This window comes from Choristoneura fumiferana, chromosome 17 (assembly GCF_025370935.1).
Source record: "Choristoneura fumiferana chromosome 17, NRCan_CFum_1, whole genome shotgun sequence".
NCBI classification, from domain to species: Eukaryota; Metazoa; Arthropoda; class Insecta; order Lepidoptera; family Tortricidae; genus Choristoneura; species Choristoneura fumiferana.
The window spans coordinates 20,719,694-20,737,867 of NC_133488.1; the positions used below are offsets into that span (position 1 = coordinate 20,719,694).

General features: G+C 39.3%; 1 protein-coding gene across 6 annotated transcripts in view; it reads left to right on the forward strand.

Moving 5' to 3' along the window:
* Nucleotides 1–18,174, forward strand: part of LOC141437452 (uncharacterized) — an 81,637-nt gene that overhangs the window by 42,526 nt on the left and 20,937 nt on the right. For all 6 annotated transcript variants that reach the window (XM_074100835.1, XM_074100833.1, XM_074100834.1 and 3 more), the window contains one exon: nt 2,983–3,119. In XM_074100835.1, the coding sequence (XP_073956936.1) occupies nt 2,983–3,119 (137 nt within the window). The remainder of the gene's footprint in view (nt 1–2,982; nt 3,120–18,174) is intronic.

Here is an 18,174-nt window from a genome sequence, read left to right on the forward strand (position 1 = left end):
ACCCAAAGAAAAACGTACGAAACTTGACGCAAAGACGCAAACGTGCATCTTCGTTGGCTACGCAACCGAGAGCAAAGGCTATCGACTCGTCAATTCCCAAAATCCTCGAGTAATAATAATTGCAAGAGATGTTGTCTTCATTGAAGAAAAACCTTCACAGCAGTCCAATCAAAATTCACCTCAAATCGACATGCCAGAATCCCAGCAAGAATCAACTCAAGTCCAAATACCGATCTTCGAACAGCCAGTACCACCAATAAATGTTCATGCGCAGCCTGACATCCAGACACCACCTGTGTCATTACAGCTCGAACCCGAACCTGTGCAAGTAGAACCTCAACCTGTTCCTGAACCTGAACCAGAAGCCATACAACCAGACCAAGCACCAGAACGGAGATACCCGTCAAGAGACAGGCATCCTCCTGCGCGGTATGTTTGTACAGTGCAGATGACTTCAGAGGAACCTGAAACATATAAAGAGGTCACAGAGCATCCGCAAAAGGATCAATGGTTTGAAGCCATGCAGGCTGAATATAATTCATTAATGAAACATGGGACATGGACATTAGTGGACAGACCCAAAGATCGCAAGACCACAAAGTGCAAGTGGGTCTTCAAACTTAAAAAGGACACAAGCGGACAAGTTGTGAAATACAAAGCACGGCTTGTAGCCAAAGGATTCACACAAGTTGAAGGAGTTGACTACGGCGAAACCTTCTCGCCAGTTGCAAGACTGTCTTCAGTGCGGATTTTGATGGCATTCGCAGTTGAATTAAATTGCCAAATTGACCACTTGGATGTGGAAACGGCATTTTTAAATGGTGATTTAGAGGAGGAAATTTACATGGAGCAACCTGAAGGCTTCTCAACTGACCCTAAACATAAAGTTTGTCTACTCAAAAAGTCTCTTTATGGCTTGAAACAAGCGCCACGTCAGTGGAATAAAAAGGTATGTGACGCAATGTCCGCCTTATCATTGACACAAGCCACAAGTGAACACTGTCTCTACTACAGACGAGACGGAAACGACATACTAGTCGTAGCAGTATTCGTCGACGATTTTTTCATACTGTGCAACAATGACCGGCTTAAAGCCGAGTTTAAAAACGGAATTAAAACGTTTTTTACAGTAAAAGACTTAGGTCCTCTCAAGGACTGTCTAGGTATGAGAGTCATCCAAAAGAATGGTTCACTTACTCTAGACCAAACAACTTATATCGATAAATTAATCGATAAATATAATATGCATGACGCTATATCCGTTACTACACCTATGGAACCTGGACTTAAACTTACCTTACCAGAGAAGGAAGATGAAGTTGAAGTGCCTTATCGGGAACTTATCGGCTCGTTAATGTACGTTTCGATTGGTACGAGACCCGACATTGCTCATACGGTCTCGTATCTATCACAATTCAACGCACATTACGGGGGGGTACACTGGAAAGCCGCTAAGAGGGTCCTTCGTTACCTCAAAGGTACCAAAGACCTCAAACTGCACTTCTCTAAGGGCCAGAACTACCCAGTAGGTTACGTAGACGCAGACTATGGGAGCAACATATTAGATAGGCGATCCTTTACCGGTTACTTATTCCTCATGAGTGGAGCACCTGTCTCCTGGGAAGCGCGAAAACAGCGCACTGTCGCGCTATCTACCACAGAGGCAGAGTACATGGCTCTCGCAGAAGCCTGCAAGGAAGCCATTTACTTAAAGTCACTCATATCGGAAGTATTCGCCATCACTCATCCCATAATCATACACACAGACAATCAAAGTTCCATTAAACTTGCACACAATAACACTTATCACGCACGCACAAAACATATCGACATCAAACACCACTTCATACGAGACACACTGACACACCACGACCTACATCTCAAATACATTCATACGAATGACATGATCGCCGATATTCTTACTAAACCTTTGGCAAAGCTCAAGCACTGCAAGTGCGCCAATCAGTTAGGTTTAAGTTAGATTAGGCTTTCATAGTAGGTTTATTATTTTTGTGTGTACAGTTAGTCTTAAGTAGGTGTAATATATTGTATATATAGGGTGTTATTTTTCTTATGTTTGTGTTAGTGTTAAGTTAGTGTATAGTTTAGATATGTCTACTTGTATATATTGTATATATACAGGGTGTTTATATTACGGGGGTGTTAAACCTTCTTGTTTATATTATTAATATTAAACACCCTGGCCATTTTTGATATGTGTGTATTTTGTATTTTGAATATTGTTCTGTTATTCTGCTTTGTCTACTGTCATTACCTTTCTGTCGTGTGTCGCATACTGTTAACACAATATACTCGTTTTACCCTGCTACTCTTTTTTCCTTCAATTATTATAGAGTCCCAAAAATCTCGAAATTGAGGTCTGTGACCGTGGTATACGAAAATCTTTTAATTAAGATACTTATATTTGTATTTGTATTTAGATGATGGATGACGATACTTTTTGTCTAAACTCACCAACTATTGTACTTTACTTAGACAGAGAACTGCCAAGCTAACCTACTTAATTAAACCACGATGAATAATCTATTCTACCAAATAACGGCTAAATGAAAACAGGTGTACTTGTATCGATAGAGCCGGACTATAGATTTTTTTTAATTGAATGAAGTTTAGCACTGTTGGCCATACTATACAATATACTCTTTAACAGCTCACAGAATAATCGCAACAATGTTCGGGAGCTCAAAATGTGACAGTATAGTGACAGTATAGTCTTATTGCCGTATTTACGGTGGTCTAGAGACTCTTAATATAAGTGAGTCAATCATAAGCAAAACTGTAATGGACTAGCTCGCTAGATGTCGTTAGCATCATGAGGTCCGTTAGTATGTACTTCACGATACCACACGATACTAAACGCCACTAGCGATATTTTCCCTTTCAACAAACTGTCATTGATTGACTGTACCGTAAATCGCATGACGTTTCTCGCACCGTTAAAAACATAACCTTCCTCCTTAGTGATCGAGGCGGGCGACACTACCGAGGACACGGAGGCGCGCGCGCTGCTCAACAAGTTCCTGGGCGCCACCGTGCTCATGGCTGGCATGAAGAACTACGTCGCCGACGCGCAGGCGCAGCCCCGCGCCACCATCAAGGTAGGCCCTACCAACCACCAACCAACTACCAAGTGCCAAATTCGAACTTCGTAGCTTGCTGTCCCGTCCCCATGACGCTAATATGGTTTAAACGAGAATGAGCGGGACGGTACGATGCGAACTTCGATTTTCGAATCTCGTAATACCCCCTAGCACCAGAGTGAGTACTTAAGGTCACAGCTCATTAGAGCCACCCGGCACCCGACCAGCACCGCCTCGACTTTCGGCGTCCACTCGTTGTCGACATGTGGTCCACGGGTGGACGCCGCGTTGACAACGGGTGGACCTCGCGTGGTCCACGAATTTTCGACTATTAATAAATGAGGTTCACGCGAGGCAAGCGTACGAACAGCGAGCTATTACCGAGTGGTCTACTCACTCACCGTCCGCGAGGCGACCCGGTGACGCTGCGGAGTTGATGTAATGAGCGCATGCCCATACAAATCCATTTAAAGAATACTAACGGCTCGCGGCGAGGCGGTGCCGATCGGGTGCCGGGTGGATCTAATGAGCTGTGAGCTTTAATAACGTGTGTCAAGCTAGGGGGGCCTTTGATTAACAGTGGACGTCTTCCGGCTGATGATGAGTTTTATATTCCTCTTACAGTTGTGTGAAGGTTGCACAAAACATATCCTCAATGGTTAGAACGCCTGCGGTTTTGTATTAGCCGAAACCAGCTACAAATCGCACATGTTTTGAGTATCACGCTTGTCATGGGCAGCATTACTGGATTATTTTATTTACATGTTGAGAACGAAAGCCAAACCAAAAATTCGCAAAATTGAGTTAACTACCTACAAAAGATGACAAGCATAGGTACTTGCTTCTTAATGTGGATTGCTGAAAACAGTCCGTTTTTGATTAGAAAAGCACGAAAGCTATTATGCTAAGTTATTATTATTATTTATTTATTAGTCAACAAAAATTAAAGCATTAAGTTATGTCGTGGGCAAGTGCCCTAACGCGCTATTTCTATTAGTTAGCTAGAGTAGCTAGGCCTACTGCTATGCTGGTGTGTTCCCAGTAATAATTCCATTGACAGTAGGTAACTATATAATAGAGTTCTATAATATTTATGCAGAATGAAATTTTGAACGTGATACAAAATTATTTATTGTTTATTAACTTTATTGTTGAACTTAGTCTTGATTAAATTTGCAGGTTCCCCATACATTGTTTTCTTTTTGTATTATTTTGTGTTTTATGTACAATAAAGTATTTACATACATACATACATACATTGAGTTCGTGATTGAAAAGCACTATTTAACCGACTTCAAAAAAAGGAGGAGGTTATCAATTCGGTTGTATTTTTTTTTTTTTTTTTTAATGTTTGTTACCTCAGAACTCCGTCATTTATGAACCGATTTGAAAATTTTTTTTTGAGTTCGTCTAGGAATGCTTTCAATTAGGTCCCATAAGCAGCAAATTAGGATCTGATGATCGGATCTTAAGGAAATCGAGGGAACTCTTCAAATATTGTAGGGACACCTATGGTAATTTGGATATATTTAGCAGTAACTCGTGCATTTGCTCTTGCAAATCATAATTTGGTGAAGTGGAACTGATGATGAAGACCAGATTTGACCAACGGAACTACTACTATCAATAACAAGTATTCACGGGTTAAATTTAAATTATCATGATTAATATACTTACCTAGATAAGCGACTAAGAAGAAGCTTTAAGTTAATGATTCTTTCGAACTGATCTGATGCTGAAGCCAGAAGGTAGGCGACGGAACTCTGTTATAAAACAACGTAACTAAGTCGTGTTTGGGCTTAATGGAATAGTTGTGAGATGTTCTTTGGCTACGAATCACTAAAAAGTGAGAAATAAAAAAAAATTAACAAAAAATTAAAACCGACTCCAAAAAAATAAAAAAATAAAAAAATGGAACCGACTACAAAACCCTTGAAAATATTTTTCTAGGTAAGTAGGTACGTACTAGCTCGAAGTCGGTGACTCAGCATGACCCAGCAGGAGGGATTGAAACCCATAGTATGTAGGTGAGGTAGACGACTATTGTGAATTGTCCCACTCCTGCTGGCTCGTGCTGAGTCACCGACTTCGAGCTAGTACGTACCTACTTACCTAGAAAAATATTTTCAAGGGTTTTGTAGTCGGTTCCATTTTTTGTTATTTTTTTATTTTTTGGAGTCGGTTTTAATTTTATGTTATTTTTTTTTTTTTTATATCACTTTCATGTAGGTAACACGTAGAGTCAAAACCTCTATAAAGTTCCCTTTTACTATTTCTTGATTTCTTGATAAAAGTTCATAACATTGGCATCTTAGTCCAGGAAAATCCCGATAGATGGCAGCACGCGTCGCATTTAAGTAGTAATAACTCTGGTTGCTGGAAAACATTTTAACTAAGGGACCCCATACATCCCTGTATTTCTTTTATTATTATTTTTGAATTTTTTTTTTCTTAAATTGTATCATATAGTTTTTAAGTATTTTATTTGTAATTATATTTTTATGAAAAAATGACTTTCTGCCAAGTTTCTTGCGGCGCATTCTTCTTGGCAATGATGGTCTTTCCGAAAGCGCTGGTAGTTTAAAAAAATGACGTGTAAAAGTGACCATTGCGGCCTATTTACTGAATAAATCATTTGAATTTTGAATTTGAATTGAATTTTGAACATCGATCAACCCGGTTTAGGAGATTAGGAAGCAGTAAAAATATTGATTCGGAGAACACGCGATGATATATGCCGCTCTATTTCAGGAGTTAATAGTCGACGTCGTATATGCGCGTGCGCTGAACTGTTATTGCGCTTTAATTCACGAATTAACTAAAATAAACATAGTATCAGCAGCTTCTTTGTTAGTTAGGTACATTTCGTTTTACAGCGCATTGAAACGCGTGCGTTTATTTTATGGTTAATACCAACGTGAGGAAATGAAAAAAAAACTCTACAATTAGAAAGAAGAAAAGAAAGTATTTTTTTGCAAAATCAATTTTTTTTTTAATATGTAAGTACTTACATTTTGACAATTTCATAGCTACAAAAAATCTGTTTAGAATTAATTAAGTACTGACGAGTAATAAAATTAACACCGTATCAGATACTCAATCAGGGTGATTTATTATTAAAATTACGTCGACTTTTCGGCTTTTAATATAGTAGAGTACAGCCACACAGCGGCCACGACGTACAAAATACGCGTTCTTGAATCTACATAAGCATGACAACGTCACGTCTGTACACGCGTCAATGTGTGCGTAAGATACACAGGGCTGACTATCGTAAAACCCTATACTTGAAGTATCTACTACCAATGACATTTAAAGGTACTTATATGTAGGTATGGCTTAGATGTGCAAATAAATGTAATCGTTATCTTACCTATTTATTTAAACCCACTTAAAATGTCTCTGGCTGTGTATTTCAGCATTATTATTTTCAATTACAAAAGATATACGACTACAAACTTAAATTAATTATTCAGGAGGTAGTTATTTCATTTATTAATCGCGATAATTTCAGAAATCATTATTTATTTATAAAAGGAAGTAGGGAGGGTAAAGTTACCATTTCGCAAAATGATTGCTCCTGAACTTAGTGCCGTGCGGCCGACATACCACCCGACTGCTTTCCTGCGGTTTTCCTGCAATCTGCGCTTGAGGGGTGGGGTAACTCGAACCGGTGCGGGGCGGAGCGTGGCCATTCTGTACGTTAGTAGGTACTATTATATATTACGTGGTACAGCTACACTGAGAGCTAAAAATCGTTTTAAACAAGTCTTATTATTAAATCTTTACATGTGCTTAGGAAGTGCATATTAAAAATATCGACATAAACATGTATTGTTTATCTCCAACTTTCGACGCCACTTCAGCCGTCTCGTCAAACGTATTCAAATCTCATCCAAAAGCGCCCCGTCACCCTCCTGCGCTTATAAAGACAAAAACAAACCCAAACGCAATATATACATAGATGCGCGCGCGCCGTATTGCCGTTTTAAGGCACGCTTGATCACCGCGCGGAAAAGCGACGAAAATCGCCGGCAAAAATAACACAGGCCCCACATTTCACTATCAATCGACGCAGAAAAACGTAAGCGGCTCTAAAACATACACCAATAAAGACCTTAAAAGTGGGATAAAGAAAGTACGAGGAAGTGAGAATCGCTTGTGGTGGTGGCGGCGCTATATTTGGTGCCGTGACGTCAGGCGCGGCCGCGGCGCAGTCCGTCCGGCACTCCCGCGCAGAGCGGAGCGCGCCAAAATAGTTAAGTTCAAAAATTAAAAAGATAGCCATCCTGTGTGGTGGTTTTTTCTTCTGAATTAGAAAGTTAGTGTAGTACCTTTGTAGCGCAGTGAGCGAAGCGGGTAGGCTTTGGTGACAAACGCAGGATTGCGCGGTTTCAGTTGGAGCTTTTGACGTGAGTACTTTATGACGTTTTTATTGCGCCTAGGCGCTTAAATGGTGAATATTTTTTTTATATTAATTACGGGTCTAATTTTAATCAATCTTGTTTAAATTTAATATGATTTTATATTCTATTTTTAAAGACTTTAAATGCCCACGTTCTTTTTTATGAAAAAATATCAAGAATTGAAATTTTATGCACCTGGTAGGAATAAAAAAAAGAAAAGCTATAATATGACAAATACATGAGATAGAAATGTTTATTATATTTCTGTATCTCGACTTGATTCTTTAATTAAGCAGATGGTAATTGGTAAACGGTACCCAGAGTGTAAAAGAGTCTCTACTCAACAATAAATAATAAGAAAGAGTTTAATAGTACAAAGGGTCCTCGTGTTGTATTTTAGCGTTTTTGCTCGATATTAATAAGAAAAACTATACAGTAGTACAGAACACGAGTACAAATTCGACTTCTACTTGGCGGGTTTCTTTACCCGACTGCCCAGAAGGAGGGTTACGTTTTTCGTACAGCTTGTCGAGGTCACCAGAGATCAAGGTTAGGCTCTATTGTACACATCGTCGCGGTTCATAAATCATCAGTCGGTGGCACCGTACTTAAAATGAGGGATATCGACATGTGACACAAGTCTACTGTCGTAACAGAACGACCTAACAACATGTTTTTATGAATAAGGTGGCAAACACGCAAGTGGGTTAACTGATGGTCGGTGAGCGCTGCCACTCATGGACACCCGCGATACCAGAATATTGTAATCGTGTTGCCATGTGCCAGCCTAGAGGGCTCAGGCCCCTCTTCCCACTGGGCACGTGCCCAGAGCCCCGCGATGCATTGGGGCCCCCTAGTCCCTACTCCATTACTAAACGATAACCGATAGCTACTCAACTCTCGCCTGAAAATCAGGCTTACTGAATGCACGCAGCATGTTGTGCCCAGAGCCTCTAATAGGTGAAAGACGGCCCTGAGAGGGCTAACATAGTAATCATAAGTGCCATCATAATCTGCATGCCATAACAGTAGCGCATACACTGATGCTTGACGGCAGGATTAGCGAATAAGATGGTGGTATTAATCCGGAAGACCATAAGCACAAGTACAAGCTCTAACAGCCCGTAATTCTTCTTATATTTTAGTTCTAGCAATGTCACATGTGACCTAAAATAATAGGACAACCATTAAGGTCCAGATCCAGGCCCATGCCATCGACCAATAAATAAATCTTCCCTAACTAAGGCTTCATGTTTTGGCAGCGTGAGGCAGAAGCAGCGTGAAACAAATGGAAAATAGTAAATTTATTTGTCATGTTTAGGTAAAGTCATTCACGATGACGCGTGCCGTGGTTCTTATTACAATGTCATTAATGTCTAATTTTGACAAAATCACGCGTTTTCGTGGATGGCACCCGTTCATGATGTAGCTAAGGCTGAAAAGATACTGATTGGCTCAGGTGCTCATATTTAAACCTGATCAAATGGAGGAATCTAGAAAGGGAGTCGAGGTAACTTAACCACCTGATGAATTAAAAAAAAACACCGTGTAACTTTCTGCCTGCTTAAAGACATTTGATTAGCGGCATCCATCAGACTTCGGTCCCCGGCATCATCAGCCTGGGAGAGATATCTCTTGTGACTTGCCGCCATATATGTTGTAGTAGTCGCGTCTCGCTATGGTAAACGCCAGGCTAAAGTGAACATCCAGGATGCTATCTTCTATACATACCTACTACAAGGTATGTATAGAAGATAGCATCCTGGATGTTCACTTTCTTGCTACAGCCATAGTTTGTTGAGGAATGCGAGTAGTATAGTGTACGGCGAGGCGTGAGAATAGCTGCGCCCGCGCGGTTGACATTCGGCTGTCAGGCGCGAGGCCAGCTTGCGACACCGGCTCTCACTGAAATAACGTGAAAATAACTGAAAAATACACCACTCTCGACTCCCGCGGCTATATCAGCGCAAAGCAAACATTCTGCTACATAGACTCGCACCTGAGATCTTTTTCAAAGGGGTCTATTATTGTTTTAGTGCCATTTTTTAGTTGAGAATATTCATTCAACAGACTATACATAAAGTTTTTTATAGGTATACTCGTACATACAAATTTAATATATTTCAAATCTACAATTTTGAAATAAGCTTGAAATTCTTATGACATGTGATTTTAAATTTTGGTTCAAAGCTGCTCTACGTAAAATTACTAAAGCGCACAGCATAATTATTAGCTAAATAGAAAGTCAGTAAATAATTTTACTTAGTGGTAAATGGTCTAAAAGGGATCATAAATATTTACTTCAGTCATAAAAATCGAGCAACCAGCACTACAGTACAGCGGCAACTACAAACTGAAATGAAGTAAAACAATATATCATTGCGAGACTTGTAGGAACAAACAGAGAAACTCATAATCTTAATCGTATATCAATCCTCCGAGCACATAAATTGAGAATTTCAATTACACTCAGAGTGATTAATTAATTTACGAAATGCTCCAACTAATACAGTACTGTTATAGACAATTAGTTATCTTTTAATTGAATCTTCAACCTTCTATGGTCGTTATTCAAACCATGAACTCCAATTATAATTGGAGTAGCCCGCAATAAACCATCTCAATGAAATTGCTTTTAGATGCGGAAAATGTGTTTGTTGTTTATGTTACTTTGTATTACAATATTCAGGGACTACATTTTACACGAACACGGGTCTTGCAAGGGGGAAAACGATCAAGTCGTAAAATAATGGAGAACAATTGTACATTTGTTTATATTGCTTACTCGGTCAGTGTTTATTTTTACTGACAGTAGCAGCAGAGCTACATAATACTAAATTAGCCAGTGATAAGACAGCATTTTTAAGGTAGAGAGGAGTCATGACGTGCTAAATGGTCCACATTTAGTCTCCGCCCTGATTGCTAGAAGCAAGAAGAAAACTCAACACTCTTTACTTCCAGCTTTCGCGCACGTGTCTACCGCTTCAGTTGACACTCAGTGAACGGCTAAAGTTTCCAATTTATCGATAAAAAACCATCGTGAATAGAGACCGGATGACAACATCGAGGTTTCTCTCTGCAAAAAATTTGCTTTTTCAAACTCGCTGAACATCTGGCCAGTAAACATGAGTGCTAGCTTTCGGCGACCATCGCAAAGTGGAAATATCAAAGGCAAATCATTGAATTGTCCGCAAATCATTGAGAATATCACAGCGCGTCGCTCTTGACGCTTATATCCCGGCTTTTCATCTCGAGACGAGCATTTATTTCCGAGCAGGTTGAATGAACAATTACTGTCACAACATAGCATTAAAAATATCGGAGGCAAATGAACGAAAATACAAATGCGTTCACTCTAAAGGGCATCGAACTTGCATATGCTTATACTCGTATATTCAGCTCTTATAAGTTCAATTAAGTATCCTAATGATTTGAGAAACAGACGGCCTGGCTGCTCCAGATATCAAGAGTCATCTTTGAATATTAAGTCGATCATGTTTTATGGTCTTTGAATAATTAACGCGTGTTTTTATACGTAAAAGCAAAGTAAAATTATTAAAGTACTTAGTAGAATAGTTTATAGCTCTGAAAATTTTCAATATGCACAAACTTTAATTGAAGTCCGTAGAAACGCAGATTTCTCGATGCACTCTTTCCGTTCTGTTTGCGTTTCGCCAATTTCTCCAGGCAATCTTAAGTTTAATCACAACGCAGTAAAACACGCTGACCGCAGTTATTAGAGCACAGTCTGCTTCTTTACTCGATTAATTTATTTTGTAGTAAGTTAAGAAGTGCCTTAAAAGTAGATTTGTTAATAAACGTTTCGTAAAATTTTGTAAAAAAATGATGAGTTAATTTTTTTAAACATCAGCTAATCAATTTAATTAATTATGTCACCACAATGTAATTGGTCAATGCCTCACCGCGCACGATCGATCGATAGTGAATCTGATCGCGCTGCCAAATCGCGGATCGATGGATCTATTAGGTCAATGGGCAGCGGTAACCCGAGCGGAGTGAACGGCCGCGCTAATTTTACGCGCGCGCGCAGCAAGTGGGTCGCCGCGATCGAAGCGGTTGATCAAACAAGCGGCGACTCGCTTTTGTTATGGTTATTATCAGATTGATTAGGACACTGGGTTGCTTTCCACATACAGTACGCACGTGCTGAGTTACTGGATAGACTTTACGTTTACGTCTTGAGCTTCAGCTCAAAAATCTCAATAAACTTTACTTTTCACTTTGTATATTTTAAAAGAAAGAAATAAATCATTTATTGCCACAAATAAAAAATAAAAAAAAAACATTTAGAAAAGAAAACATATACTAAACCAATCATAAAGGAAGGCTTTAAACGGAGTATTAATCGGAGCTTTTAGTATACTTTGATACTACTTTAATGTTTTTTTTTTAAAGATTAGATTACATTTGATTTATATCAATAGAATAGAATAGAATAGAAGATTTATTTGCATAGAATAAGTAGTTACATCAACTGTTATTAGATGGTAATGAGACAAAAGGTTTCTTATACTGCTATTTGTACAATTTTCTTATATACTAGCATGCAAATCACATTGTAACATCATGCCAAATAACAAACATACATTTTGTTAAATTTATCATTACACACCCATTTGAAAGACTGTATACATACATTTTGATCCCGGTTCGTGTCACGCTTGATAGAAAACTGCTGAGTGAGGCATTTTGTTTAAATACAGGCAATCAGTCAAAACTATTTGTTTTGATATTAGAAAAAAGCATTAAAAGTGAATGTTACAATTTCCTTAAGTTAAAAAAAAACTTTTCACGTTGAACTATCGTGCTAATTATTTCGATGAAAATGCTGTTCCTTCAGAATTCCAGGTTATTATTCTCTCGGCTATGCGTCAGTTGTGCGATTTTGTGTGCCATTGTCACCTTCTCCTGGAAATATGCGTAGACTTTTGAGAGCCCCTTTATCTTGTGAGCGAATTGTTCTCCGAGAGTAAATATATTTCGAGCATATTTACAAACAAAGATGTATCTGTCGTCCCGACACGATTAAACTGCGTCACTGCAGCCTCTTCCTCATGCCGCGTGCCAAGTGCTACAAAGATTAACTATAATACTTACATATAAGAACAACTTAATACCAAACTAGTAGTCCGTGCCATGGAACACTCAGCAGGACTACTACGAAACCCGAAACTCAAAGTTCGTGTCGTGCGGTCCCTCTGACACTTATACTATTTAATACGAGAGCGAGAGGGACGGTACGACACGAACTTCGAGTTTCGAGTTTCGTAGTAGACCAGCAGGACAACATGATCCAAGTGATACATTTATCACGCAACGAATATTTTTTGCTATGGTTATCATGAAGCCGATGGGAACTAATTTTTCGTTCCAAGGAAGAGTAGCTCACTTCTTAATAAATAAATAAATATCATGGAACACTTGACACCAATTAACCTAGTCCCCAAACTAAGCAAAGCTTGTACTATGGATACTAGGCAACGGATAAAAATAAATACGGATAAATGACCACGATCCGCAGTCATGAGGGAAAGATAGAGAGATCATTAGATTACACCTCTTGGAATTCACTATAAAAGTGACAGACAAACACGGGTCGTTGCACACAGATTGCGTAGAGTTCTACTACGGTTCTACTACGTACTCGGTTCATTCTGGCAATGACGGCGAGCACAACCTTACTCAACGTCCACTGTCACCCACAACAAACTAGCGGATAGTTAATAAATGTTTGTAAACAAAGCGTTACGTCATTGCTGAACTACTTCTTTGTCATACCGTAACAAAAGATAGTTCTTTGTTTGGAAGCAGTGAGCGCGCACCTACGGCTGGGAGCTCCAGGGTGGTTGGGCGGTTGCCAACCGCGCAGCTAGCGAGGAGGAACGACCTTACAGCTAAGTCGGGCTTCCTCCGTGCCCCGATATGGCTTTTGGCGAGTCCCGCGAAAGGGCCCGGCCTTGCGGGACAGACAAAGGCGCTTTGAACTGGACGATTCTAAGAACACGGCGGAATGTTAATTAGCTCTACGTAGAAATGTTTCCATGTGACTAATGTTTTTCGAAGTTGATATAATGCCAATTATCCTCACACTAGATCCGGCCAGATGATGTTTTTTTTAACTCTATCTGTATTATAAATCGATCGATCTATCGCTGCATTAAGAACGTCTTTACATAATAAGTACGAGCCTATCTTATTGCTATCACAAAGCTCTTATTTACATGGATCTTTGCTACACGGTTAATGCTAAATCAATAGTTTTGATTAGTGGTGCCTACAGCTTTTTCTCATAATGTATAAGTATCGTTTCATCGAGTCACCAGAGTCGATGTGGCTTGGACCTCACGTGCAGACCAATCTTCTATGGGGAGAAATCTATAGGCACATTAAGTGCTGCGTCTCATGCGTGTAGTCTGCGCAAGCGCCGAAGCACGCATCAGCCTCCGTGAAACGCGAAAGTTGTGACCACACTCAAGTGTGTATCCGTACTAATATTATAAATGCGAAAGTGTGTGTGTTTGTCCGTCTTTCACGTCGAAACGGAGCAACGGATCGACGTGATTTTTGGCATAGAGATAGTTTATGGGCCAGATAGTGTCATAGGCTACTTATTATCCCGGAAAAATGCACAGTTCCCGAGGGAACAGCGGGCGATAACCAAACTCCACGCGGGCGCAGCCGCGGGCAAAATCTAGTAGATTACAAAGTAGAAAATGCAAAACATAGCCGTCACGATGATCAGAGAATTTCACTATCGTTTCTCTAAGTTATTTCTAATGACCATTCACCAACAAGCCAATTTCAAACTTACAAGATGTTCTCAATGTAGATATAAATGTAATAAAAGTCGTTGAAAAATGTTCGAAATTGAAGCTGCTAATATAATTATTAGCGGTCGGCGCCAAATTGGCCAATTACAGCGATTATCTAGTTACTCGTACTCTTCATTTGATGCTGCGCTTTGCGCGGTGAAGTGCTCGTTTTCATTGCTATGCGTTCGAGAGATTCGTTCAGCTTTCACGTGGGTTTCAGTGTGGGTCCGTAACTTTTTCTCAACCTCCATTACAAAGATTACACATATTAAACCGCCATTTTAATAAAATAATTCCACAGAAAAAACAAGACTACTTACACAAAAAGAAATAAGCACACTTAAGAAGGTGGAAAATTGGCAATGGCTTCATCAGCTCAGCAAGATGCAAGCAAAAAAAAACTTGCAGCCATGATTTTCAGCCTGAGCCCGTCCCACAGAGAAAAAACTAATTCTAGAATCGGGTAACTTTCTTAAGAATAGTTAGAATAGAAACATGAAATAAAATTAAAAGGTGATCAGAACGCACAAAATACAAAAATAAAAATAAAAACGCCCGAAAAAAATGCTGCTTGAAAAGACAATTAAAAAGTAAAAAATAATTATGCGCTACCTAGCTGTTGCCCGCGACTTCATCTGCGAAGAATTCGTTTATCTCTATCCCGCGGGGACTATGCTGATTTCCCGCAAAATTAGCCTAAGTTAATTTAGTATAAAGTATCTAGTAATATTTTTTTATCTAAGCGTTGTCGGTGTCGGGGGACCGCTAAGGTTAACATGAAACTAAATATGTTGTATTTTTTAAAGTATTAACCTTAGCGGTCCCCCGACACCGACAACGCTTAGATAAAAAAATATTACTAGATACTTTATACTAAATTAACTTAGGCTAATTTTGCGGGAAATCAGCATAGTCCCCGCGGGATAGAGATAAACGAATTCTTCGCAGATGAAGTCGCGGGCAACAGCTAGGTAGCGCATAATTATTTTTTACTTTTTAATTGTCTTTTCAAGCAGCGTTTTTTTCGGCGTTTTTATTTTTATTTTTGCTGGCGTTTTTTTAAGTCGGGGGTTTTTTAAATTTTAAATTTAAGTTTTTATTTCATGTTTTTTAAACTTTGATATATATATTTTTAAAGTGTACTAGTGTGTTGGATATCCTGGCTGCAGCATCAGCTCATCTTGTTGCCACCATTGCATTGTATGTAGAATCAAATACTGTCCAAAGGGAATCAAACACGACATATCTGCTATTATTTTTTCAAGAGTATACTGGTGTGCTGGATATCCTCGCTGTAGCATCAGCTCGTCGTGTTGCCACCACTGCATTGTATGTAGAATCAATTACTGATCAAAACGATTCCAAACACGACATATGTGCTATTATTTTTTATAGAGTGTACTAGTGTGCTGGATATCCTGGCTGCAGCATCAGCTCATCGTGTTGCCACCATTGCATTGTATGTAGAATCAATACTGATCAAAAAGAATTAAACACGACATATCTGCTATTATTTTTTCAAGAGTATACTGGTGTGCTGAATATCCTGGCTGCAGCATCAGCTCGTCGTGTTGCAACCACTGCATTGTATGTAGAATAAATTACTGATCAAAACGAATCCAAACACGACATATGTGCTATTATTTTTTATAATAGAGTGTACTATTGTGCTGGATATCCTGGCTGCAGCATCAGCTCATCCTGTTGCCACCATTGCATTGTTTGTAGAATCAAATACTGATCAAAACGAACCCAAACACGATATATCTGCTATAGTTTTATTAAGAGTGTACCTACTAGTGTTCTGGATATCCTGGCTGCAGCATCAGGCCGAGAATTCCATAATCTTGCATAGCTCTATAGCATACATGGGTGTTTCAAATTTTAGGTCCCAAATATGTTTGAAAGTAAAGTAAATATCCATTATGCGTCTAAGATTCCTACCGCAGCGAACAAAAGAGCTGATGATCTTGAAACGGCTGAACCGATTTTGATAAATCATGTCTAAGATCCATCGCTAGAAAACCAGCTTTCAAATAAAAAAAACCGCATTCAAATCGGTCCACCCGTTTAAGAGCTACGGTGCCACAGACAGACACACAGACACACAGACACACAGACACACAGACACACAGACACACAGACACACAGACACACAGACATACAGACACACAGACACACAGACACACATAGCGGTCAAACTTATAACACCCCTCTTTTTCGTCGGGGGTTAAAAATGGTAAATCAGGGAATAAAACTAAGTAAATAAGTGTCAAGGCATCAGTGCGAGTCTCCCGCTGTTATTGTTAATTTTTAGAGTTTCGTAGTCAACTAGGAACCTTTATAGTTTCGCCATGTCTGTCCGTCTGTCTGTCTGTCCGTCCGCGGCTAAGGTCAGAGACCGTTAGTACTAGAAAGCTGTAATTAGGCATGAATATACATATCAGTCACGCCGACGACAGACAGTGGTAAAATAAAAATATCAAAAAAAAAAAAACCTTTTTTTAGGGTACCTACCGCTCCCATAGGCGTAAAGTAGGGGTGTTTTTTTTCTCAACTAACTAACGTGGGGTATCGTTGGATAGGTATTTTAAAACCATTGGGATGTTGGCGATTTTTCTATTCTGTGATTTGTTTACGAAATATTCAACTTTAAAGTGCAAATTTTCATTAAAATCGAGTCGTCGTCATGTCCCCCCCCCCCCCCTCTAGAATCTAAACTCTTGGGTGCAAAGTTGGAAAAAAATCAGGATCGTAGTAACAAGAAAAAATATAGCGGCTAAGTTTGCTTGAGAATTATTAGTAGTTTAAGAGTAAATAGCAGCCTAAGGTATAAAACATCCTTAAATTTGGAAGATTTCGTACACAATACGAAATCCTTAGAAAAATATTACTTCACTTTTTCGTAATTGCTACGGAACCCTATCCTGGGCGTGTCCGATACGCACTTGTTTTCATTTAATTCGTTAGTTTAGTTCTTTCCATAGCGCGTCGATCGAGTTTGGCATTTGGCAGTCGATCTGGACATCAATATTATAGCACAAGGGAGCGTTTAACGGAATAATTATGGCAATTGTCTACTTAGTTTTGTTTGAATGGCCAATGATACGGTTAGAATCACAATTATATCACGTTTATTTAATCGTTTAAAACAATTAACCTCGAGTTAAAGTGGGTTGCTGTCCGCTACAGCTAACCGATCGAATCAGTCGCCACGCGCCGCGGCTTTCCGCGATCAAAATTACAATTTACAATAACTCAACCACCGTAACGAGACGTAAAAACATGTTGATCGACATCCAATAACGATTATTATAGGCAGGTGATAATGGGTCTCTCGTGCAGCGGGTAATGGATGGCGTGCGCCGCGGTTCGCCCGCTAACTTTCATCGGAAGGAGTCTGAATGCATTTAAACTGTATTTTTATGTTTGTAATTAAGTGGGTCCGTTTTAATGTGCGCTACGGGTTTCGATGGCTCGTTTATTTCAGCAGAACTGTTGCGATAAAGAAAGTTGCGAACAAATTTAAGCTCGCTTGACAACAGTGTGCCGTCTCGAACTTAACTGGATATCCGGTCATTATTGATTTAATGTATTTGCTTTCGTTGTTAAGCTATTGATGGATAATTAGCTTAGTTTTTTTGAGCCCTTGTATTATTTTTAACCGACGAAAAAAACGGAGGAGGTTCTCAAGTCGACGCGTATATATATATATATTTTTTATGTACATATGACCACGCATAACTTTTCACAGAGTAGTTCGATTTTGATAACGTTTTTTTTTAATGGAAAGGGTGGTCCCATTTAAATTTGGGAAAAATATTCCTACCCTAA